Raw genomic sequence first — 26,910 nt, forward strand, 5'->3', positions numbered from 1 at the left:
CACAGTGAGATAACACTTCAAGGTCAATAACATGACGTTAATCAAAAGACACATAATAATAACCAGTGTTGGCAAGATTGTAGGGAAGTTTTATGTTGATTATGGGAATGTAAAATGGAATAGCTGCTTTGGAAAACAATCTAGTTCCTTAAAAACTTGAACATAGAGTTGCCATATGATCCATTGATGTAGGTTTTGTTTATATGCAAAAGAATTGATAACAAATGTCCACATAAAAACTCATATGTGAATTTTAATGGCAGCATTATTCATGATAACCAGAAAGTGAAACATCCTTCATGTCCATCAGCTGATGAATGGATAAACGATTGTGATATATCCATGCACTAGACTATTACTCAGTTATACAAAAGAATGAAAAACTGTCTCCCTCTCTCTCTGCCCCTCCCCCGTTCATGCTCTGTCTCTCTCTGTCCCCAAAATAAATAAACGTTGAAAAAAAAATTCAAAAGAATGAAAAACTGATACATGCTACAACATGATGAATTTTGAAAATATCATAAGTGAAAGCAACCAGTCAGAAAGGAACACATTGTATGATTCTATTTATATGAAACATCCATAATAGCCAAATCTGTAAAAGCAAAAAGTAGATTAGTAATCAGGGTTTGGAGGAGGAGGGAATAGGGAGTGACTGCTAATGGGTAGAGGTATTCTTTTTGGACTGATGAAAATGTTCTAAAATTAGATCGTGATGATAGTTGCCCAACTTTGTGATTTTACTAAAAACCACTGAATTGTACATTTCTAAAGGCCAAATTTCATAGTATTTAAATTATAGCTTATTAAAAAATATCTGCTTAAAAGCTTAGGGAATAACTTAAAAGCTTAGGGAATAACAGGAGTATATGTAGGTATAAATTATATGTTTATTTTACACTGGAGAGTGAATTCCTGTTAGACAATGAACACCTGAAACAGGAACAGCATCTTATATCTAGAACAAAACCTAGCATCTAGAGGGTGCTCAGTTTTTTTTCCAACATGCTATTTTGACAAATTTCGAATATATAGAAAAGTTGAAAGAGGATTATACAGTGGACACCCATATATATACTCATTCTTGAGATTCTACACTTAATAGTTTGTTAAATTTGCTTTATCACATAGCTGTTCATCTAACCTTTCTCTTCATCAGTTCAACCAGTGTTTTTGATGCCTTTCAAAGTAACTTAGACATCAGTATACTTCACCCCTAGACTTCAGCATTGTATTGTTAACTAGCATTTATATTTCTTAATGGTTCTTTTAATTTTTTTGAAGGTGTAATTTGCAAAGTGAAATGCATAAATCTTTATTTTTAATGCTTGTTTTGGGAGAGAGAGAGAGCGCACACGTGAGTGGGGGTGGGGTGTGATGGGGGGCGGGGGACAGAGAATCTGAAGCTGGCTCTGTGCTTGAACTCACTAACTCTGTGATCATGACCTGAGCTGAAGTTGGACACTTAACCAACTGAGCCACCCAGGTATGCGAAATGTATAAATCTTAAGTATATTATTCAAGTTTTGTGAAATGTGTACACCTGTGTGATATATAATATCCATTAAGGTAAAGATTATCAATATCTCTAAAAAGTTTTCTTTTGCTCCTTTATAATCATTTGCACACCCCCCCACTTCCACTCAGGCAAACACTGTTCTGAATTTAAAAAAAATGTTAATTCTAGAATTTCATATAAATCAAATCATACAGTATAAACTCTTGTGAAAGGATTTCTTTCATTAAGCATAATATCCTTTTTTACTTTCTATTTATTTATTTTTTTCCTTAAGGCTTTATTTTTTTGAGAAGTTTTAGGTTCACAGCAAAATCGAAGGGTAGGTAGAGATTTCCCATATACTCTCTGCACTCTAACATGCATAGCCTTCCGCATTATCAACATCCCCTCCAGGTGACACATGGTTCACTCTTTGTATTTTACATTCTATGGATTTTTGCAAATGTGTAATAGCATGTGTCCATCATTATGGTTTCATATATTTTCACTGTCTTGAGGGTACAATATTTTGGGGATTCATCTGTGTTGTTGCATATATCAGTAGTTTTTTCCTTTTTATTGCTACATACATTCTATGGATATACCATAGTGTATTTTAGCCATTTTCCTGTTGATGGATATTTGGGCTATTTCCAGTTTTGGTTATTATAAGTAAAGCTGTCCTGGACATTCTTCTACAAGTTTCTTGTAGACGTGTGCTATTCTTTGTTTTGTGTAGATATCTAACAGTGGAAGTATATGTTTAGGTTTCTTTCTTTCTTTTTTTTTTTTTTAACGAAAGTAATCAGGTTTTTTTTTTTTTTTTCGGAAATGTGTGCCATTTTGCATTCCCATCAGCATTGTATAAGATTTCCAATTGTTCCATATCTTTACCAGCATTTGGTGTTACCAGTCATTTTTTACTTTTTGCCAACGTGATGGATGTGGTTGTGATATCTCAGTGTGGTTTTAATTTGCTTTTCATTGATGAGCAATTATTTTGAAGTTTTTCAAGTAGTTATTGACTATTAATATATTTACCTTTTTGAAGAGTATGTTAGATATTGGCTTATTGTTAACTCTTTTGGGTTTTGTTACTGATTTGTGATTTATTTTATATATTCTGAATTCAAATCCTTTGTCACATATCTATTTTGGGAATATTTTTTGCCAGCCTGTGACTTGGCTAATTCATTTTTAATAGGTGTCTCTTGGGGCACCTGGGTGGCTCAGTCAGTTGAGCTTCCGACTTTGGCTCAGGTCATGATCTCATGGTCTGTGACTTGAGCCCCTCCTGGGCTCTGTGCTGACAGCTCAGAGCCTGGAGCCTGCTTCCGATTCTGTGTCTCCCTCTCTTTGTGACCCTCCCCCATTCATGCTCTGTCTCTCTCTGTCTCAAAAATAAACATTAAAACAAAATTTTAAATAGGTGTCTCTTGAGCAGAGTATTTTTTCGTTTTAAGAATTTTTTTTGGATGATAATTTATTTTTGACAGAGCAAGAGTGGAGGAGGGGCTGGGGGGGGTGGTGGGTCACAGAGAATCCGAAGCAGGTTTTTTCACTGTCAACCCAGAGCCTGATGCAGGTCTTGAAACTCAGATCATAACCTGAGCCAAAGGCAACTGAGCCACCAGGTGTGCCTTGAGCAGAGAGTTTTAAATTTTGATTAAATGTAAATTTCATATTTTCCTTTTTAACTGTTCTGTCATCAAGAGGTGACTAGATTTTTCTTCTGTGTTAATAAAGGGAGAAAGCAACTTTAGTATTTGCTTGCAGAGTAGTAGAAATTAGTTTTCTCTTCTGTGTAAAGCGGGGATTATTTTATTGTGGGTGCTGTGGATTCCTCGGATACTCTGGTAAGCCTATGAACCTCTTCTCAGAAGGTTTTAAGCATCTTGATTTTGATATGCCATGGTATCCTTTCTACATGTTACATTATGGTTTTTAGGTCTGTGGGTTTATAGTTTTCATATATACTTAGAAAAATTGTGGGCATTATTTCTTTAAAAATTTTTTTTTTTAAATGTTTATTTATTTTTGAGAGAAAGAGAGAGAGTGCAAGAAGGGGAGGGGCAGAGAGAGAGGGAGACACAGAATCTGAAGCAGGCTCCAGGCTCTTGGCTGTCAGTGTAGAGCCCGATGTGGAGCTCAAACTCACGAACCGTGAGATCATGACCTGAGCTGAAGTCTGATGCTTAACTGACTGAGCCACCCAGGCGCCCCCGTTATTTCTTGAAATACGTTTTTCAGTTCTCCTCTTTCCTCTGGAGACAGTAATTACATATCTATTAGGCTGCTTGAAGTTCAGCAGAGCTCTCTGATGGTCTGTTCATTTTTGTTCATTTACCTTTTATTTTCATTCATTATTGAGAGTTTCTATTTCTGTTCTAGTTCACTAATCTTGTGTATCTAATCTGTTATTAATCACATCTAACTTATATTTTATCTCAGATACTGCATTTTCATCTCTAGAAGTTGTTTGGATTGTTAAAACCTTTCATATTTCTCCTTGTTTATGCTTTCTTAAATGTCTTTTTATTTATATAGCCATTTTAATGTCCATGTTTACTAACGCTATGAACTGTATCATACCTAGGTCTTTTTCTAATGACTGACTTTTCCCCCCTCATCTGTGTTGTATTTTCTTACATCTTTGCATGCCTGTTAATTTTTAAATAAAAAACTTAAAAAAAATTTTACTTATTTAATTTGAGAGAGAGAGAGCACGTGCACAAACGAGCATGAGCAAGGGAAGGGCAGAGAGAACGGGAGAGAATCCCAATCTCCATACTCACTCATGAACCGTGAAGTCATGACCTGAGCGGAAATCAAGAGTTGGACACTTAACCGACTGAACCACCCAGGTGCCCCATGTGCCTGATAATTATTAATTGGATGCCAGACATTGTAAATTTTATCTTGTTGGGTGCTGGATATATTTGTATTCTAGCAAAAAGTGAAGTTCCTTGGAAATAATTTAATTCACTTGGCTTGCTTTAAATGTTTTTTGTTTTGTTTTGTTTTTGGTTTAAATGTTTTTTAGTTGAGATCAGAACCGCCATTAGCTTGGGGCCAGTTTTGTCCCACTACTGCCACAATTTGCCTTTTGAGTTATTTCTTGATGTTTTTTTCTTTCTTTCTTCCTGCTGAGAACACAAACTATTCCCAATTTTGCGTTCAGTCTTGAGGATTATTTTCTTTGTTTTTTTCTTGTGGTTCTTTTCATGGCCTCAGTAGTTCTTGCATGAACTGATTAATACTTAGCTGAAGACTGGAGTTGGACCCTCTGCAGGTATGAAGAGCTCGCTTGCTCACTCACTCTCTCTCTCTCTCTCTCTGAACAGGTCTTTCTTGTTTGGTACTCTGCCCTGCTAACTCGAGCCACCTTAAGTCTCCCTGGACTCACTACTCTGTCTTCTCATCCGAGGAGACTGCCAAGTTCTTGGATTTCCTCTTTCTTATCCCTGGTTTAGAAACTCTGTTGAGGTGGTATGGTGGCACAAACATACACCTCATTTTTCTTGTTTCCCATGTCTCAGGACTCACTGGCTAAACTGCCTGATACCTAGTTTTGAAAAATACTATTTCCTATGTTTTATCTTTTTTGTTTTTTAATATGTGCTTCTATGTTAATACATTAATGACAATTAGAAGGAAGTCTAATAACTATCATAGTTTCCAAGGAGTAATGTGTGTAAATGGTATTTTGAGATAACTTCACAACTGTTACTTGATATATCTGATTTTTGTAGGGTTTACAATTGATGGCGATGCAGTTGTGATTTGTTACTTGTATTAATAATTAAACTCACAACTGTGATTTGTTACTTTCATAATTAAACATGCTATATTTTAAATACTTAATATATTTTTTTCGTTGAAATTCATGAAGTTCCTGAATTCTATCAAAAGGCCTAGATTAAGATGCACTGTTCTGGGGGCAGTCGGTTATGCATCTGGCTATTGATTTTGGCTCAGGTCATGATCTCACGGTTCATTAGATTGAGCCCCCCGCATTGGTCTCCACACTGACAGCATGGAGCCTGCTTCTGATTCCCTCTCTCCCTTCCTCTGCCCTTCCCCCACTCACTTTCTCCCTCTTTCTCTCAAAATAAACAAATATGAAAAGAAAAAGATGCACTGTTCTGAGGGAAGAGAGTATTTTAGGAAATTCTAACCAGAGATTAGGGAGATGCCTTTTTCATTTCAGGGCTCTAATTCATTCTTTTTACAAAACAGCAAAGATTTGAAACTTCAGAACCATCTTTCATCAAAATCCCTCTTAATTTTTAATTAATATTAAGTATAAATTATAGTGGCTATTTTTCAGAGCTCTGTTAGTGATGTTTCTTTTGTTTCACAAGATCAAGCAGTGGATACTTCCTCTGTTTTAATGGTTTAGACAACACAGGTTGGGAGTTGACTCAACCTGGTCATTGGTAACTGGGTTGAGGTGACCTGACTTGTTTTATAACTGAGATGATATTCATTGATGATGACCAATTTGAGATCTTACCAGGGGCAGTTAATAACAGGCTTTATTCCTCAATAGAAACTGATAAAATATTTACGGTTAAACAGCAAGATTATACAAAATATTTTCTGGATTGTACCTTTTATAATTTAAGTAAAATGGCTGTGGTACTGGATTTTAGATTCTTTAGTTACTACTTTAGTAAGTCTTTTCCTTCTCAGATGAATGAAGATAAATGGCCATGTTTCATAACCTGTAAGTATACTATGTTCCAAGAGTCTCCTGTCATAAGGATTAAAAAAGTTATGAAGTTATTCTAGCTAGAAAACCGACTAGAAATTCAGATTCAGTGGCTCTATATGAAGATGGTATTTAATGGAGTGGTGTTTTATAGATTTCTCACTGGACAGTAAATATGCTTGAATTATGCCATTAATTTTGTAAAAAGTGATTTTTCCCCCTAAATTGCATGATTATATGTGTTTTTTGTTTGTATTGTTAGGGTAACGTTGAGGGACTGGGATGGAGTTTGTCTTGATGAAAGTGGCATAATGGAGTGTTTGGAATTAAAAAAAAATTTTTTTAATGTTTGTTTATTTTTGAGAGAGAGACAGAATGTGAGTGGGGGAGGGGCAGAGAGAGCAGGAGACACAGAATCCAAAGCAGGCTCCAGGCTCGGATCTGTCAGCACAGAGCCCAATGCAGGCCTTAAACCCACCAACTGTGAGATCATGACCTGAGCCAAAGTCGGATGCTTAACTGACTGAGCCACCCAGGGCGACCCTGGAGTGGTTGGGATTTAAATTCTTGGTCAATTTCTAACTACATGAAAGTTCTTTGCTATAATTTTTTCATATGTAGAATAAGAAAGATAATTTATGTTACCCACTAATAATCACCAACGCTATCATTTTTTTTTTAATATCATAAGAATAATTCTATTATAGGGACACCTGGGTGGCTGAGTTGGTTAACCATCCAACTATTGATCTCAGCTTAGGTCTTGATCTCAGGGTCATGAGTTCGAGATCTGCATGAAGCCTACTTAAAAAAAAATAAAGAATAATTATAATACTTTGCTCTTAGGGATAATTGTTTTTTGGGGGGGAGTTTGCATTAATTTTTTTTTCTTTTAGAGAGCATGAGCGGGGGAGGGGGCAAAGAGGAGGGAGGGAGGGGGCAAAGAGGAGGGGGAAGGGGGCAAAGAAAAGGGAGGGAAGGAGGAAGGGGGGGAGAGAGAGAGAGAAGGAGAAAGAATCCTAAGCAGACTTTATCCTCAGTGCAGAGCCTGATGAGGGGCTTGATCCCATGCCCCAGGGATCATGACCTGAGCTGAAATCAAGAGTGGGGGCGTCAACCAACTAAGCCACTCAGGTGCCCTGGGGTGGGGGATGCATTTTGCCTAGGAGTGCTTGACATTTTTTTTATTGGGTGCATCAGAAAATAAAGAACTTTTCTTAGATATTTCTGATACTACGTTTCTGAGAAAACTCAGTTTCTTAGCACCTTATTTTTGGAAGGTAGCTGTTAATGGAATGCTAAAGAATGAATTTATTCTTTGTATTTATCAGGTCATTTAAAATTATGTTATAAACTACTCCCCATATAACATTAATTGTGGACTCTGTAAGGGGATTAATGTAGTACAACATATAGAAACTTGAAAGTAGTAAAGCTAAATTACTGGCTTCAAATAATAATAGCCAGTGTATAATTTGTTCATACTTTATATTTCAAAACAAGGATATGGAAGAAATATTTTTATAGAATTTATATTCCTAATTTCCCTTTTAGTCAAATCCTCTTGATTTATTTAAAATGACTTTATTTTGCTAGGTGTTGAAGATGAAACAAGAATAGATATGCAGTATCCTGCTCAGTACAAAGGCCAAGAGCTGTATTCACAGCAAGAGGACGAGCAGCCACAGGGATGGGTATCTTGGGCCTGGTCATTTGTGCCTGCAATTGTGAGTTATGATGATAATGAGGAAGACTTCCTTGGGAATGATCCTGCATCAGCCATGCATCAGCAAAAAGCACAGACTTTGAAGGATCCTATTGTGTCTATAGGATTTTATTGCACAAAGGCAACTGTAACTTTCAAAGTAGGTTTCCTTTTTCTTGCTGTTTGTATTTCTTTCATCTTTAATGCATAAATTTTGATTTCTGGAAAGGATCTAGTTGAAAGTTTGTTTTATACTTAGTAGATGTAAGATCGTCTAGCAATCCTTACTTCATAAAATTATTTCCTCTCTAGAGTTCAGATTAGAAGTTTGGTCTGGGTATATAAATTTCAGAAGATTTTGTTAAGACTAGATAGAATCAGTGTAGATATAAAAAAGGAAAGGTTCTAGGGCCAAACTCTGGGGCATTGTGGTGTTAAGTATTTGGAAAGAAGAGGCAGAAATAGTGTGGGAAACTGAAAATAAGTTAGGCAGAAAACCAAGAGTGTCTGTCTGGAAGCTGAGTGCCATAAATGTTTTAAAGTTGACAGAGTAGGTCATTTGTGAGAATGGATCATAGATTTGGCATTGTGGGAATTGTTGGTGATCTTGAATAGAGCAGTGATTTGACACTGGCAGAATCTTAGTTGGAGCTGGCTGAAAGCAAATGGGAACACTGGTGGGAATGTAAAATGGTATAGTTGCTGTGGAAAATAGTTTGGTGGTTCCTCAAAAAGTTAAACATAGAGTTATATGACTCAGCAATTCCATTCCTAGGTATATACTCAAAACTGTACTCAAACAAATAGACGTACATGAATGTTCATGAAAACATTATTCACAATGGGCAAAAGGTTGAACCAACCTGAGGTCCCTGGCTCGCTTGGTTGGGAGAGCATGCGGCTCTTGAGTTTGGAGTTGTGGGTTTGAGCCCGACATTGGGTATAGAGATTACTTAAAATAAAACAAAAATCCTAGAAAAATAGTTGAAACAACCCAAATGTTTATCAGTGGGTGAAAGAATAATAGCCTTTTCAGAAGATTGTGGATATTCTATTTTGGGAGTATACTAAACTCAGCAAGTGGTAGTTTTTAAAAAAGGCTACTTTATAAAGGTATCTCCAGCTCTTGGAAATTGCCTGGTATATATTCAACAAGTAAATAAATTTATCCATCCTACGTATCTCCTCGTCTGCTTTCCATCTTCCAAAATTTTGGGATTCTTTTTTAGATTATACTTCTTCAGTTTTATTTGTCTTTGTTGGTTTATTGTGGAGGCATTTTTCTGAAGGAGGTAAACACCTGTGTTCAACCTGTGACGTTGTATTCCAGGTAACTTGTTAGATACTGGAAGTGTAGCACAGAAAAAAAAATCAAGTTTTTGCTTCATGGTGTTTTTAATTTGACTTTTGTTTAACTACTGAAGTATCTTGCTATACAATTTATAACTACAACAGATGGTAGATAAAAATATTTAATTTTTTTAATTAAAAAAATTTTTTTTAATGTTTTTTTTAAAATTTATTTTTGAGAGAGAGAGAGAGAGAGAGAGAAAGAGAAAGTACGGTGGGTAAGGGCAGAGAGAGAGGGAGACACAGAATCCGAAGCAGGCTCCAGGCTCTGAGCTGTCAGCACAGAGCCCAACATGGGGCTCAAACTCGTGAACTGAGAGATCATGACCTGAGCCAAAGTCGGACGCTCAACTGACTGAACCACCCAGGCGCCCCTAGATAAAAATATTTTAAAGTAAACAGTCTTTAAAGACTTTTCTAATTAAAAGCATTAAGTGTTTTCTAATATGACAAACCCTGAAAAATGTAGAAAGTGAGTTTTAACAAAATTTGAGCTTAATTGGTTTAAAAGATTTTTTTTTTTTGGTAATAAAATTTGGGGCAAAAATGGTAAAATAGCTGTGCTATTTTGACATCATTTTTTTCTGAATTCTAGGGAACACATTTTTTTTTATTTCACAATTAAAATTCACTGATACAGCTTTGAAAGGGACTATGCATCAGTCTGTAAAATTAAAAATAAAACAATAAAATTTTTAAAATACATAATAAAAAAGCCACTGTTGCCAGCAGTTATTACATATATTGTCAATTTTATTTTTTTACTTTATTAAAATTTTTTTATTATATGATCATCTCTGCTTTTAACAGATGTTTTTGGCAACAACTGTAATTGCATTATTTGTAAGTATAAATATTCAAGCTTAAGTTCTAAAAGATACATAAACATATCTTAGTAACAGCAGCAAGAATGAACTATTTAGAGAACTTACATTATACTTATAGTTTTTAGTGGTATAATTGTTTTTTGAGTATAGTTGACACACAATGTTACATTAGTTTGAGGTGTACAATGAAATGATTCCACATCTCTCTACACATCTGTATACATTATGGTATGCTCACCACAAGTCTAGCTACCAAATACCACCATGCAATGCTATTATGGTGTCATTGACTATATTCCCTATGGTGTGCCTTTTATATTCCCTTGACTTATTGGTTCTGTAACCAGAACCCTGCATATTTCAATCTCTTTCATCCGTTTTGCTCATCGCCTCCCCCCGCCAAGCCCCTCCCCTCTGACAACTGTCAGTTTGTTATCTATATTTATGGTCTGATTCTTCTTCTTGTTTGTTCATTTGTCTTGGTTTAAAATAATTTTTTTAATGTTTATTTATTTTTGAGGGAGATACAGAGCAGCATGAGCAGGGGAGAGGCAGAGAGAGAGAGGGAGACACAGAATCCTAAACAGGCTCTGAACTGTCAGCATACAGTCCGACCTGGGGCTTGAGCTCATGAACTGTGAGATCATGACCTGAGCCCAAGTCAGGTGCTTAGCCAACTGAGCCACCCAGGTGCCCCATTTGTTTTCGTTTTTAAATTCCACATATTTGTGAAAGCATATGTATATTGCCAGTTTTAGATGATAAAAAAGTTACTTTTAATCTAAGTTTGTGAGGGAAGTTAGGGATTGCTAGCAAAAGTTCTATCTTTTCTGGTGAGTTTTGTTTATTTACTTTTAAATTTGAAATTATTCTGGTATATTTCTCTTCATTGATAGGAAGAATTGTATTAAACTGAGTCAGAATAGTTTGTATTTATATACAAAACTATAGACTTTTGGGGCAGTACTTGTCATTAGTTAATACATTAAAAATTTTTTTTTTCAACGTTTATTTATTTTTGGGACAGAGAGAGACGGAGCATGAACGGGGGAGGGGCAGAGAGAGAGGGAGACACAGAATCGGAAACAGGCTCCAGGCTCTGAGCCATCAGCCCAGAGCCTGACGCGGGGCTCGAACTCACAGACCGCGAGATCGTGACCTGGCTGAAGTCGGACGCTTAACCGACTGCGCCACCCAGGTGCCCCTAAAAATTTTTTTTGAACATTTATGTCTCTAAGGTTTCTCTAAGGGAAATCCGTTGATATTTAGGAGGAAAACATTAGAGTTCATTGTTCAGCTTGGACTTAAAGAATGTATGGAATTAATTTGTGGTTCATATTTTGGTCAGAAAATAAGGTCGTGTTTCTACATTAGCATTCTGAACGGTTGATACGAATCCAACAAAAATCATGCCAAATTAAATGTAGCGTTTTAAAAATCACGTTGAAAATCGTTCTTGTAATGTTTGAGTCCTTTTAATCAATTAATTGCTTTTTCTCTACAATAATTGTAGACAGCTGAAGGGTGATCAAGTTTAAAATACTGACTTGAGTATTTCATAGAATTGTACTTTAAAATAACGACATTGTGTATACTAGTTCTAGAAGCATCTAAGAAATAAGGGCTCATATGTAATAAACTCTTTGCTATTAAGAAATGAGAATAAGTAGTTGATTTTAAGTATAAAGTTATCATGCTTAAAATAACTTTTTGGTTTGGTAAGTTCTATTTGACCAAAGTTAAATATTGTTTTTGTAACTTATTTTTTTTAATGTTTGTTTCTGAGAGAGAGAGAGAGAGAGAGCAAGCAAGTGCGTGCATGAGCTCAAGCCAGGTAGGGGCAGAGAGAGAGAGGGAGACACAGAATCTGAAGCAGCCTCCAGGCTGGGCCTGTCAGCACAGAGCCCGTCGCGGGGCTCAAACTCATAAACTGCGAGATGATGACCTGAACTGAAGTTGGGCGCTTAACTGAGGCGCGCCCCCGTTTGAAAAATCCATCCACTGCATAGGAGTTTAAGGAAGGGTCTCATTAGCAAACATGGCAGGATACCTTTAAAAAAATAAAAACTTTAGGGGCACCTGGGTGGCTCAGTCAGTTAAGCGTCCGACTTCAGCTCAGGTCATGATCTCGGTATGTGAGTTCAAGCCCCGCGTTTGGCTCTGTGCTGACAGCTCAGAGCCTGGCGCCTGCTTCAGATTCTGTGTCTCCCTCTCTCTCTGCCCCTTCCTTGAAGCACATGTTATGTCTCTGTTTCTCGAAAATAAGTAAACATTAAAAAAAATTAAAAAAAAACCCTTTATTTTAGAACAGTTTTATATTTACAGAAAACTTGGAAAATACAGAGAGTTCACATATACTCATTACTCAGTTTCCCTATTAACATCTTAGGCTATCATAGTACATTTGTCAAAACTAGGAAGCCAACACTGGGGCATTACTGTTAAATTCCAGACTTTAATCGCATTTTATAAAGTTGTTTTCTGTAACATGATCCAAACCAGGATACTATACTGCATTCAGAAAAGTACCTTTGGAAGATAATTTATCTCGTTTTTGGATACATACAAGTAATGTGTTGTAAGCTTCAGGGGTGCAAGAGTTGTTGTTTTGGCAGCATCTTGAGTAGTACTTGTTATCCAGCTGTCACCCATTAAGTGTTTGCATCACTGAATGAGTCTGAGACATTCTATGAGACACATAAGTTGAAAGTAAACACCCACGAACCTACTTCCCTCACAGAATTAGAATAAGTTTTGTTGAATCTCTTTGTGTCTGTTCATAATTTTCTTTTTGATGGAAACTTTGGGAGAAATTTTGTAAATGATTGAACTAAACCTGGTTGAATGTATATTGAATAGAGGCTAAAATACATAAAATTTTGCGCAGAATGTATGAGTAGTTATATAACTATGGGACTTATACACAACTTTACCTTTTCAAGCAATATTGTTAAAACAAAGAAGTTAAATAAAAGAAGATGGCATTAAATTCTCTATGTGAGTTTAGACTCGCATTTTCAACCTTTATACCATGGATAATCTGTCACAGCTGTTTTTGTTGCACCTGTTTTCCTGCTTAATAATTAAATTTCCTGAATCTTAAAATTGGCCCTGTTTCCATCAATTCATCATAATAATGACAGTTTATTGCTTTCCTAATACTAATTTTACTTAATATTCTTACATTGTTTCTTAGCTCACTGAAATGCAAGCTGAGAGTAGTTATTATAGCCCTCAGAAAGTTAAATCTAAAGAAGTATTGTGTTGGGAACAAGAAGGAACTACAGTTGAGGTAATCTTTCAACATTGAACATATATTTTTAAAACTTTTTGAATGGCCTTTAATGTTTAATAAATGCAAGCTTTTATCATAAGTGGTATGTTTAAAGTACATTTATGGTTTTATAATTCTATTTTAGTCATCGGTAGTATTGGTTGAAATATTTAACAAAGATTTTATTGTAATATGGAATGTTAATTTATCCTTTCATTTTCTTCATTTAACTTGTGTGAGCTCATATATATGTGTATATTAATGTTCGTAAGGTGCCAGTCATTGAAGATACAAAGATTTGAGGATACAGAGACAAGTAAGATATTTCTTAATTTAATAGGGTTATGATCTGAGGAGAATAAATTTGCAAAGGCCATAATCCTAAAGAAGTTGTTTCTCCTAATTTAGAAGTTTTACAAGAAAAGCCTATATATAACATTTTTATGAAATTCAAATTCTTGGTTCTAATGTTTCCTTCTCTCTTATAGGCCCTTATGATGGGAGAGCCTTTTTTTGATTGCCAGATTGGTTTTGTTGGTTGCAGAGCCATGTGCCTTAAAGGAATTATGGGTGTTAAAGATTTTGAAGAGAATATGAATAGAAGTGAAACTGTAAGTCAAATTCTCCCTTTCCTCCCTCCTCCTCTTCCTCTTCCTCTTCCTCCTCCTCCTCCTCCTCCTCCTCCTTCTTTTTGGATAGAAGACAGGGATAATGAAGTGCTTATTGAAGTGTTTAACCATACCAAAAAACCTGTTAGACTACATATATCTTTGGCTTAAGAGAGGAACTTTACTGTTTTCCCCTATAAGAAATTATAGAGCTCAGGGGAATTTAGAAAGTTGGTAGCACTTAACACCTGGACAGTAGTTCCAAATACTTTTCAATCCATAAATGTTTCTTCTTTCTTGTTTATGGCAGCCACTTGGAGTTCCTTTTTGGTTTGTTAAAATGTTCTTTGCCAATATAGGCAGTGAAAAATGGAGACAACGTTCCTTGTCTTTTTATAGGACTTGAAGTTGTAGTGACTACTAAATGGGTATTATAAAACCAAGGTTTTATTTTCTTTAGCAGTTCAATGATTTTTCCTCCTGTTAAGAAATTTTTGTATTTATTTTCAGGAAGCCTGTTTCTTCATTTGTGGTGAAAATTTGAGTATGAAAGGTTTGACATACCTCACAAACTCATTGTTTGATTACCGAAGTCCAGAAAATAATGGTACTCGTGCAGAATTCATCTTGGATGCAGCCCATCATAAGGTTAGAGAATATATAGTTGAGCCAGTTTCTAGGCTCTGTTAGGGCGGATGCTTTGTGTGAATAGTTGGGATTGCCATTTTTCTTCTCAAGTAATATATTCTAAATGCTGGTTGTTCATTGAAACATTTAGAGTATTTTTGTCCAGTTTCTACATCTAGAGAAGTTTAAAGAGTGCACAAAGATCTCTACTTATATATAGTATGTAGCCAGTTAGTTGGCTTATCCATTCTCTAAAGTTAAGATAGTCATGCAGGAAACTTGTAGCGTTGTCTTCTAATTTTAGTTCCTCTGTGTAGGGGATAAATGGGAAGAGATAAAGAATTTCACGTTTTACTGTGTATGTATCTTAGTGTTATTTGAATTTTTCATATAAAATCCGTGTACTTCTATGGAATAAATTTAAACATTCAAAAAAAGGTTACCAGAAGGTTAATATAATATAATAAATAAAATATATTTTAACTCTTTTTGCTATGTTTACTTTTATAAAGAATTTAATTTTAATCTGCATACTTACATACATTATACATATTTTAGTATATCTTTAGTATTTAAGTTTCATTTAAGTGTACTGGATTATTTAAGGATTAAATATATTTGAGGGTATATTATTAGACAGTTTTGTGATGTTGATAAAGGTCAAGGGTATACTATCCTATTCCATTACAGGTGTTCATTAACCAGACATTGATAAAGTGGTCAAAATGTCTAGTAGAATTATGGATGTCCTTTTGTGTGGTCTGTTGTAGAGTTAACATTACCTTTCTTAGAAGTGAATCCTTTGGCTAGCCTCTGTTGTTTTGGTAATTCTTTGACTTGATACACATTCTGTGTAAGGATGTGTGTCTGATTCTTGACCTATTAGGTTTTAAACTCAAAAGTCTCTTCTATACAATGTGTGTTCTATTTGCTTTTCTTTGTTGGCAGGAGACATATACTGAGATAGCTGGAATGCAAAGGTTTGGGGCTTTTTACATGGATTACCTGTATACAATGGAGAACATCAGTGGCAAAGGTACTAGTTTCTTTCCTTTACATTTGCTTTTCTTTGAACAAGAGAAAGAAAAGACTCTTCAGAATCAGTTGGTCCTTGACTGGTTGTCATCTATTACATCAGATTTACCTTCTGTTACTTTGGGGAATGGTTTAATTTTAATATCATGTTAGAATTTGCTTAGACCCTTATTAGATTTTTAATCCTTTCTTATATATAACCAACTAAATTTATATAACCAACTAGATTTAGTTCTATTATGTACCAAGTACTAAAATTTTGATACATCAAATTTCATATTATATTAAGTTGTCCGAAAGCATAAACATTTCCTTTTAGGTATTAAATACATCTTGAAGGTTATGTAGATCTTGTTATTTAAAAAAACTGTTATTTCAAGCAGAGTAGTGGAAATGAATGCTTCTGGAGACTATGGATACATAGTATTTTATTATATGTTTTATTTTTATTAGCAAATGATGTTTTTAAAAGTTTAACTGACATTTTATGTGCTTGTCAATATACTATATTGTGCTTATTCTATTTTCATATTGAAAGCTTAGTGAAAATACGTTCATTTTTTTGTTAATTTTTCATATGTTAATAATTGATTTCTGTATGTTGGGTGATGAGTTAGATATGGTGAAATGCTAAGAAGACCAAAGCATTTCTCAAGAAACCAATAGGTGGTGTTTATGAACTTAAATGATTATAGTATACAGCACGTTAAGAATAGTAGTATAAATGGAGAGCTAAGAGAGGCCTAGGTCAGAAAGTGACTATTTTTATGTGTGGGGTTAAAGACTTCACAGAGAAGTTGATCTTGAAGGATCTTGAAGTTTTGTTAGATGGAAACATAAGGAAAGAGCAGTAATTTTCTGCTTCCTTTTTTTGTAAGGGATTTCTAAATGTTGTTCTCATCGATAAACCTTGGATTTACTTTTTTCCCTAAACTCTTTCCTGAAGTTATTTTATTCTTTTCCATGGATCCAAGTACCTTCTATATGTTCATGCACATATTTGTAATTTTAGTTTAAACTTCTTTCGGTTTAAAATTAAATATCCAATGCATACATGACATTTTTACTTCTTTATGTGTCTCACAAATACTTCAAAAGTGAATACGTTCAAATGGAATTTTAAAATCCCTATGACCACCTACTGCTTCTCTTTTAGTTTCAATCTTGGAACATTGTTCTATCTTCTGGTACCTCAAGCCAGAAACCTAGGGATCCTCATGACACACTCCTCCTTTCCTAGCATCCAGTTCATCAACACATTTTGTCAACATTCATCTACAAAAATCTATCTTCATTTACTTCTTGTAAACTCCACTGTTACCACTCTCATCCAATATGCTGTTTTCTTTAGATTTTAATCACTTTTTTACTGGCTTCCTGCTTCTCACTGTTTCAGATTGATTTAATTCTGTGCATCAAACCTTCACTCACTGCCTTTGCATTGCTTTATTTAAAGATAAATTTATATTGTGTATCTGATTTTGATCTCGGAGGGTAGGATAGCCACTAAGGGAGATAGAAACAAGAAAGGATTTTTGTAGGAAAAAAGGGTTTTTTTCTTTTAATGTTTTATTTATTTTTGAGAGAGCACATGTTGGGAAGGAGCAGAGAGAGGGGGACAGAGGACCTGCAGCGGGCTCTGTGCAGACAAGTGCAAGCCCCACGTGGGGCTTGAACTCAGGAACTGTGAGATCATGACCTGAGCCAAAGTCAGATGCCCAATCGACTGAGCCACCAGGTGCTTTGGTAAAGATGTGTTTTGAGTTACCTGTGGACATTGAGGCTAAGACGTTCAATAGCCAATTGTGTATAGGAAAGGGCAACTCAGAAGTCTGTGTTCTAAGAACTTTATAAATTGCTATAGTGTTGGATTTACTAAATGTAAAATGGTAGGTTTCTGCTGGCTTAGAATGGAGTCTTATGCATGTGTTGTGGATTAGGTATCTTGTTAGGTGGAGTATCAAGTAGCTGTCCTTCAAGGAAGGAAACTGAGCACTGAAAATTTTATTTGTACATTTACTGTGGAAACAGTTTATATTTGCTACAGTGCTTATATATGGTCTGTGTGAGAAACTGGTAGTTTTTTAACTGTTAAACTTTTCATATTTTCCATTTCCATGAGTAGTATATACAATGTTATAAATATCTGAGTCCTTAACTTTTTAATTTATTTATTTTTGAGAGAGAGAGTAATCAGGGAAGGGTTAGAGAGAGAAGGAGACAGAGGTTTGCCTGGTTTAGCTCTGGAAGGCAGTGGTTTTTTATGAGAATGGCATGCTATTTATACCTAATTAAAACAAAAATTTTTTTAAATTAAAAAAATTTTTTTTAATGTTTATTTTTTTTTTTAAATTTTTTTTTTCAACGTTTATTTATTTTTTGGGACAGAGAGAGATAGAGCATGAACGGGCGAGGGGCAGAGAGAGAGGGAGACACAGAATCGGAAACAGGCTCCAGGCTCTGAGCCATCAGTCCAGAGCCTGATGCGGGGCTCGAACTCACGGACCGCGAGATCGTGACCTGGCTGAAGTCGGACGCTTAACCGACTGCGCCACCCAGGCGCCCCTAATGTTTATTTTTGAGAGAGACAGAGACAGAATGTGAGTGGGTTAGGGGCAGAGAGAGAGGGAGACACAGAATCCAAAGCAGGCTCCAGGCTCTGAGCTGTCAGCACAGAGCCCAACGCAGTGCTTGAACTCACTAGCCGTGAGATCATGACCTGAGCCGAAGTCAGACGCTCAACCGACTGAGCCACCCAGGCGCCCCGAACAAAAATTTTTTTAATGTTTATTTTTGAGAGAGAGAGAGAGAGAGAGAGAGAGAGAGAGAGAGAGCGCGCGCGCGCTAATGGGGGAGAGGCAGAGAGAGAGGGAGACAATCTGAAACAGGCTCTGTGCTGATAGCGCAGAGCCCAATGTGGGGCTCAAACTCATGAACCGTGAGATCATGACTTGAGCCAAAATCAAGAGTTGGTCACTTAACTGCCTGAGCCACTCGGGTGTCCCTTAGTCCTTAACTTTTTAAAAACAAACTATTAGGTCATAACATACAAACATACATTTATGTACAGAATAGCAAAGAATTATAAAGGAAACACCTGTGTATTCCCCATACCAAGCCAGGAAGTAGGACAGTGTCCGTATCCAATATGCATTCTGTGTGTTCTTTTTTTTTTTTTTTTTTAATCACATTCTCCTCCCTGCCTCAGCAGAGGAAACTGCTATTGTGAGATTTGTGGTAATTACTTCTTGTTTTTGGTCTCCTACTACACATCTACTTTCTCAGTTATGCAAACAGGGATGTTTTTTGATAAAATTTCACTGTTAATTTGTGAATGTTGCATGTACTTGAAAAATGTATTCATTTATTCAAATAATTTGTTTATTCCTTGCCTGCTTTTAGGTAACTGTGTTTATGTTTGTTTCTCATTGTGGTTTTATATTCATTTATAATACAGTGGTGGTGATGATGGTGATAATAATAGTAATGAATATTTATTAAATGGTTTTAAATGGAAGGTGCTATTTTGAGTGTTTCACATGTATTAACTTATTTAGTCCTCATAATAACCCTAAAGGTAGATAACCTTATCTTCATTTTACAAGTGATGAAAACAGCCAGTCCTAGATAAGTTAAGTAACTTGGTCAAGATTATACACCTATTCTGTGGGATTTGAACCCAGCCAGTCAGAGTGTACAGCCTGTATTCATAACTACTGTGTTCAGATTTTCTTCTTTCTTTGATTACTTGAAGCAAGAAATTTGTAGAGTGAACCTAAGAAAAGTATTTTGAATTCTCACAAGAGGTTAATATTAAACAGTTTAAAGAAATATTTTATCTAAAATGCTTGGCTTGGTGTCAGTTGACATTTATTTGTTTGTATAGTCCAAATTTTCAAAAAAGTACCCTAAATTTAATCTAAGTATCTAAATACATATTAAACCAATAATTTCACAATGTTTGTAGTGAATTCTGAAATTTTGAAGCTAGATTTGATTGGTATGTTTAAATTCATGACAGTATTCTAATTAATGCAAGAAACTAGTATGCAGTACCAAAAAACTTACATTTATTTTTGTTGTGATAAATGATGTAGCAGTTAGTACTTTACCCACATTATGAAATGGCATATAAATAAAAATGCAGTTAATAAGTTTCCTGTGCTACTGCTTGATACTGATAAGCATCTTCTGATAGTTTTTTGTTATGCTGCCTGAAAGCACTCAGTGTTTTGTAAACTAAATTGAAATATTTCTTCATATAACTGTTTGAATATTTGTTACTATGACTAGTGCCTTTCTAGTTTTTTTTTTTAACTTAGGAAGTTATTGCACATGTTTTTATGGACCTAAAATAAAAGATAGATGAAAATGTAACCTACAAAAGGAAAATTTTAGAGAACTATAAAATTGAAATACTTCCGTTACTGGATTGAGGGAAGGGATGAGAGAGAGGCATCATGGTTCATTGCCTATTTGAATCTGGATGTCTTGGGACAGTGTTGGTATTAATTGAAAGGAATGCCGGAATAGAAGGATTCTTGATTCCTGCATTATTTTGGGTAGGGATTAATTTTCTAGCTCATAGAGTAGAGCTAAAACAGACTCTTTTTTCCTTAAAGAAAAAAAAGACTCCTAAGGTAGAAGTTACAAGCAAACTTAAATGAGAAGCAGTGGGTGAAGAAAGTAGGTGAATCTCTAGTGAAAGAGGACAATATGTGTACATTGACAGTACAAATGCTTGGTGGAGTTGTTTTGATAGATTGCAGAATAGGAAGAAGAATGGTTTTCTATCAGTAGGTATAAAAGTAAATATAGGAAGATAGGGGCAGTGTAGATGCTGTTGCTTCTAGCTGTCCCAGGGAGACTGGTAAATACTTTCTTTTCATTGGGCTACATGGATGTTGTGTTGACTCTTAATAAGAGTAGCCAAACATTCAGGGGGCTGGATTGACCCAAACGTATTGAGTGTGGGTTCAGTAAATACCTTGCTGAAAAGATTTAGCAAAAAGCCTGTTGCAGTTTTACATTTCAGACAAGACACTGGCATCTAAATTTAAACTGCCTTGGAATCAAGTTGAATTACCTGGAAAAAAGATGCTTATGGGCTTCTATTACTTTAGAGACAATTTGATGACTAAAAAAAGGGTCTTCTGATAATATTAAGTTCATTTAGGAAGCCTGATAGCCCTTATGGAACTCAACGCAGAACATTTTCTGTGATTTTGTATATTGTGATTTATAACCAAATTTTTTTTTGTTGTCTTCAAGTTATCCTTCCTAACAGGTTTGCCTGGCTCAGCTCTGGAAGGCAGTGATTCTTTATGTGAATGGCATGTTATTTATTCCTAATTAAAAAAATTTTTTTTAATGTTTATTTTTGAGAGAAATGTTTAATATTTAACTTTGAGAGTGCTAATGGGGGAGGAGCAGAGAGAGAGACAGAATCTGAAACAGGCTCTGAGCTGTCAGCGCAAAGCCTGATGTGGGGCTTGAATCCATTAATGTGTGAGATCATGATCTTAGCTGAAGTTGGATGTTCAACTGATTGAGCCATCCTGGTGCCCTTCTACCTAATTTCTAATGTGACTCAGTATTATTTGTCTATATGCATTTATATTTTTATTATGTATATATATATTATATATGTGTATCATGTATAAGATTAACTTTGTATGTTTTATTTGATTTTAGTTAAGTCTGTGTGTGGTCCACCTTAATATATTAATTTTTTATAATTAAAAATTTTAAAATTAATTAAAAATTTAATTAATTTTTTAAAAATTTTAATTAATTTAATTTTTAAATTAAATTAAAATTAATTAAAAATTTAAAATTAATTAAAAATTAAAATTTAAAAAATAAAAATTAATTTTTTCTTTTTTGTCTGTGGCACTGAGACTAAAGATTGAACTGAACTCCTTTGTTTAAAATTACAGAAATGTATTCTTGAAAAAGTTATTGGAAGGTGTAGATACATAACTTTTGTGTTTAATAGGGCCTTTCTAGATTCTAAAGGTATTAGTGCTGGGAAGCCTTACTTTCCTATTTTTGTTTGAATAAACTAAGAATGGCTTAAGAATTATAAATTACTGGGTGGCTGGTGGTTAAGCGTCTGGCTTTGGCTCAGGTCGTGATCTCACGGCTTGTGGGTTGGAGCCCTGCATCAGGGTCTGTGTCAGCATCACAGCTCAGAGCCTGGAGGCTCCTTTGGATTCTGTATCTCCTTCTCTCTTTGCCCCTCCCCCGCTTGTGCTCTTTCTCTCTCTCGCTCTCTCAGAAATAAACATTAAAAAAAAAAAAGATTTATAAACTACCGTATGTTGTCACTTATAACAGATGGTTTATGTATTAAAACTGAATCTCGGGGCGCCTGGGTGGCGCAGTCGGTTAAGCGTCCGACTTCAGCCAGGTCACGATCTCGCGGTCCATGAGTTCGAGCCCCGCGTCAGGCTCTGGGCTGATGGCTCGGAGCCTGGAGCCTGTTTCCGATTCTGTGTCTCCCTCTCTCTCTACCCCTCCCCCGTTCATGCTCTGTCTCTCTCTGTCCCAAAAATAAATAAACATTGAAAAATAAAACTGAATCTCTAGTATAAGGAGTGTGCATGTTAAGGAGAAATACTTGTAGGTAGAGCCAAGATTTTTCTTAGAAGATAGCCTCTGGTTCCTCCTCAATATATGGGGAGATAAGGGATTGAAGAACTTGGGTTCTGCACTATGAATCATGGCCATAATAATTTTATTCTGGAAAAAGTTTAAAGCAGGTAGTACCTCTAGTTCACTTCCATGGTCAACTATATAACTCTCACAGTACCTTGTGAACATGTAATTGTAAATAATCTATTTTTCAGTGAAACTTCCAAAAGAGTAAAATGCAACTTCCTCCGCTCATGTTTTCCAGTCAACGTAATAGTATTGTGTATAGAATTATTGGATATTAGCCAGTTCGATTTTAGAGAATAGTTTTCTAAGAATGATTGTTCGAGTTTTATAGCACTTCTTGTAATATTAAACAGATTACAGGGATAGTTTTTATCTGAATCAATTTTTTTTGGACGGTAATACTGTCCCATCGGTATGGAGAAAAATATATATGGTCAGTGTTCCATGTATTCAGCCAATGAAGAATTGGTTTTAAGGCATTAAGCTATAAGCTAAAAAGATAAGAAAAGAGTAATATTTAAATTGGTATATCTGATTGCTTAAAATATTGATGTAAGATTTGGCTTTTTATAGGTTCTGCAAATCAACAAGACTTTTCTTCAGGGAAAAGTGAAGATATGGGAGTAGTTCAGGAGAAGTCTACCAAAAGCCTTGTTATAGGTCCTCTAGACTTTCGTTTGGATAGTAGTGCAGTGCATCGAATTTTGAAAATGATTGTTTGTGCATTGGAACATGAATATGAACCGTACAGTGGACTAAAACCAGGTTGGTTTTTGGCTTAATTTTAAATCTCCTGGTAGTTGGTTTGAATGATTTTATAATCCAATTTGTTCTATTTTTGCTAAATTACGCTTTTTAGGTAGTTTGCCTATTTGATTTTCATGGATTTAGTTAATTTAAAGAATATACATGTGTGTAGAAGTTATGGGAGAGGTCAAGATTTGGAAATTGTATAAGTACTTTATTTGCCAGTATTTGTCCGTATTTCATTGCCACACCTTTTTGGTACTCTTTCCAGTATATATTCCTGAAATATAATTTTCTTCCCTTAATTGGATTCTAAGGAACAGACATGAAGATGGACTCTAAATGTACAAATGTAGCATTTAAGGAGACTGAGGTCTTACTGGTAAAAAAGAATTTGCTGTACACCTAATTTCTTCTACATGGCATGAAGGTATCATAGTTTCCTAAAATACAGCACTCGAGAGTAGGACATAATAGCATAGTAAAGGACCTTTGTGGGGTTAGACATGGTTTGAATTCTGACTCCTTCTTACCTTAGGGAATTTAAGGAACATTACTGATTTTTCCATTTCTCTGTCTTTCTAATGAGTTTAATTATTGTGACAGAGATGGTTAAATTGTCTCCCCAGTATCCATTATCCTCTTATTTTATGGTAAAAGAAGTTTCTGTGATAGAAATTTTTATGATAAAAATAAAGATGATATATCCATATATCCCAAGTATAGTCCTATGCCTCAAGGTTCTGGCTACCAGGATAGGAGCAGAAGTTTATGTGAGTTTTTGGGCCATGACTTTAAAAGGAAAAGTACAAGCCTGCCTTTTTTCCTTTACCCCTTCCTTCTGGCTGGAAAAAATTAAAATGGCAGGAGCTGGAGCTGCTAGCTTAGACCCTGAGATGAAAGCTGCATTCTGGGATGACAGAACAAGGTGGGATCAACCTAGGTCTTTGGTAGCATGGTATCACTATGTCAACTCTTGGTCCCTTAGACTCAGATTGTTGTGTTAAAGAAATAAACTTTTGCTGTTGTTTGAACTTCTTTATTTGATTTTTGTCATTGCAATTTACTGTTATTCTAAATGTTACACTAATAGGACCAACTTTTAAAGTTTAGTGCATGTAATAGCATATAACACAGTGCCTAGTGCATAGTTAAGTGCTTGACATGTTTATGCATTCATTTCTTGCACCTTGCTTGAATGCCTACTCCATTACAGGCACTCTTAGAAGTGTTAGGATAGTATGTATAGAATGGTTAAAATAAAAAACAGTGATAGTACTGGGAGATGTCAGGGAGAATGTGAAGAAACTGGATCACTCATTCATCCCCGATGGGAATTTATAATATAGAACCACTTCTAAAAACAGTTTGGCAGTTTCTTTTAAAAACTAAACATGCAACTACTGTATAGCCTAGCAGCTGTACTCTTGAGCTTTTATCCCAGAGAAATGAAAACTTAGGTTTGCATAAAAATTAGTACATACTTTGTTTTTCTCATGTAAGAGTCCAAGCTGGTAGGTGCTCTAGTGGATTAGGGTAACTGTTCCAGGAGGTTGTCTTAGACCCAGAATTCCTTCTGTCTTGTTTTTCTACCATTCTCTGAGACACATCTCCTCTATATGGTAAGTGTTGGCCCACCATTACAATATTGAATTTGAATCAACAGGAAAGGGGGAACAAGAGAAAATGGTAGGTATGTAGTTTCATTTCATAATATGGCTCTGTCACCCATTGACCAAAACTTAGTAACATGTCCCTATAGCTAACGGCAGGGGAGGCTGGAAAGTATAGTTTCTGGGAGTTTCAATACTAAAGTTCAGAGGGTTTTGTTGCTAAAAGAAAGGTTGTAATTAGCAGTTTCTTCTACAGTGGAATTATGCCCTACACACATACACACACACATGTATATATAACATGAATTTTTATCTGAAGCCGTTTATCATCTCAAAAACATGATTGTGTGTGTGTATGCACAAATTGAAATTGTTTCACACTTTTGGATATTTCTGTCAAAACACGAAAACCTCTCTTGGTATAAATGTATAGAAATGAAAAAAAATGGAAAGAGAATAGTAAGAGAATAGTAAGAAAGAGTTTTATTTCTTTGTAAAAAAAAAAGAGTAGTTTAAATGGTGCTTGTCTTGTCATAGAATTTAGAATATAGAGTAATCATCTTTCCTGTATTTTAGCAGATTGTTACACTTCCAAGTTTGGATTAGATTCCTGTACACTTTCAATGTTGTGAACACCTCTGAGAGTTCCTTTAATGGGAAGTGTTTTGTTTGGGGTATCTTCTGAGACATCTTCAGATACCTTCATTCTTTTTATCACAACCACTTTCTTCATCAACATCAGTTTTTCTTCACTAAGTTCCCCTAGCTACATAGCAAGAGTCTTTCCGATGATATGCTGTTGATATTCCCACAGTCACCTGTTTCTTCCCTAACTCCTTGTATGTTACCAGTATGTTTCTTTGCTGCACTTTCATCTTTGATTGGCAGTTCTGTTTAAATTATACATTTTTGCAAAATGTCACATAGGTTTATCACTGGTAAACAAGGAGGCAATACAACTACATGCTTTGCTGTCTATACATAGTTAAATAACAGGTATGAGATACCAGTAACCAAACCTGACAGACTTTGAAAGAAGTGACATGATTGATCACTGATCATGATGCACATTTTTTCTTTATGTTATGATTTATGGAAAGAAGAACTAGTAGTAAGTCTTGTACTTTAAGTAGTTATTATACTGTGGTAACTGATACTTGAACTATTTTTTGGGGGGGGAACTGGCATTTTTAACTAAAACAAGATAACAAATTCATTCATACATATCAGAACTGTGCAAAGTAAGAGCTACTTGATATGAGTGCATATGTATTTAATCTTAAGTACTTAATTCTCCATTTTTAAACTATTAATGTGTAGGGGTATAGTTCTGTGAATTTTGCAGACTTAACCACATTTGTGTAACTGTTCGAGAAATGGTGATTTAGCAGCACTTCAGAAGTCCCCTTTGTGCTCTCCTCTGGTTACTCCTCTGATCCCAAGGGAAACCATTCATTCTCCTTACTTCTAACATGGATTTAGTTATTTTGCTTATTTTATAATTCATGTAAATGGAATCACACAGTATGTATCTTTTGTCACTGGCTTGAGCTTAAATTATGAGATTCATTTCATTGTTATATAGTATCCCTTTATATGAATATACTATAACTTAATTATCCATTATGTTGGTGAGTAGTTTCTAGTTTTTGGTTATTATGATAGTGATGCCACAAAAATTCTAGTACATGCCTTTTGGTAAATGTGTACCTTTGGGCATGGAAGAGTGGAATCACTTAGGTAAAAGGATTGCATATGTTCACTTTTAGAAGATAATTCCAAACTGTTTTCCCAAGTGGTTAAACCACTTTATGCTCTTATCAGCGGTTTGAAGAGTTTTAATTGCTCTTGATTGGAGGCTGGCAAACTATGACTTACTGCCTCTTTTTGTGCAACAGATGAGCTGATAATGGATTTTGTGTTTTAAATGGTTGGGAAAAAAAAGAATTACACTTTATGATGCATGAACTCTATGTGAAATTTAATATTCAGTTTCTATAGGTAAAGTTTTATTAAGACATAATCCTGCTCATTCAGTTATGTATTGTCTGTGGCTGCTTTTGTGCTACAGTGGCAGAGTTGAGTAGTTGTGACACACTATATGGCCCACAAACATAAAATATTTGCTATGTGGCTATGTAAAAAGTTTGCTGCATGCTTGCCAGCACTTAGTAGTAGTCTTTCTCATTTTAACCATTCTAATGGGTCTGTAATGCTATTACATTTGCATTTATCTGATAATTGATGAT

At 35.3% G+C, this 26,910-nt stretch overlaps 1 protein-coding gene across 12 annotated transcripts in view; it reads left to right on the forward strand.

The window, feature by feature from the left end:
• VPS13B (vacuolar protein sorting 13 homolog B) overlaps positions 1 to 26,910 on the forward strand; it is an 843,987-nt gene that overhangs the window by 118,056 nt on the left and 699,021 nt on the right. For all 12 annotated transcript variants that reach the window (XR_007148665.1, XM_047842688.1, XM_047842692.1 and 9 more), the window contains 6 exons: positions 7,809 to 8,077; positions 13,291 to 13,386; positions 13,857 to 13,979; positions 14,487 to 14,624; positions 15,552 to 15,639; positions 22,875 to 23,066. Coding sequence is in view for 11 of the 12 variants with exons in the window: in XM_047842688.1 (XP_047698644.1) it covers positions 7,809 to 8,077; positions 13,291 to 13,386; positions 13,857 to 13,979; positions 14,487 to 14,624; positions 15,552 to 15,639; positions 22,875 to 23,066 (906 nt within the window). In the remaining variant the exon portion in view is untranslated. The remainder of the gene's footprint in view (positions 1 to 7,808; positions 8,078 to 13,290; positions 13,387 to 13,856; positions 13,980 to 14,486; positions 14,625 to 15,551; positions 15,640 to 22,874; positions 23,067 to 26,910) is intronic.

The sequence above is a fragment of the Prionailurus viverrinus genome, chromosome F2 (genome assembly GCF_022837055.1).
Source record: "Prionailurus viverrinus isolate Anna chromosome F2, UM_Priviv_1.0, whole genome shotgun sequence".
NCBI classification, from domain to species: Eukaryota; Metazoa; Chordata; class Mammalia; order Carnivora; family Felidae; genus Prionailurus; species Prionailurus viverrinus.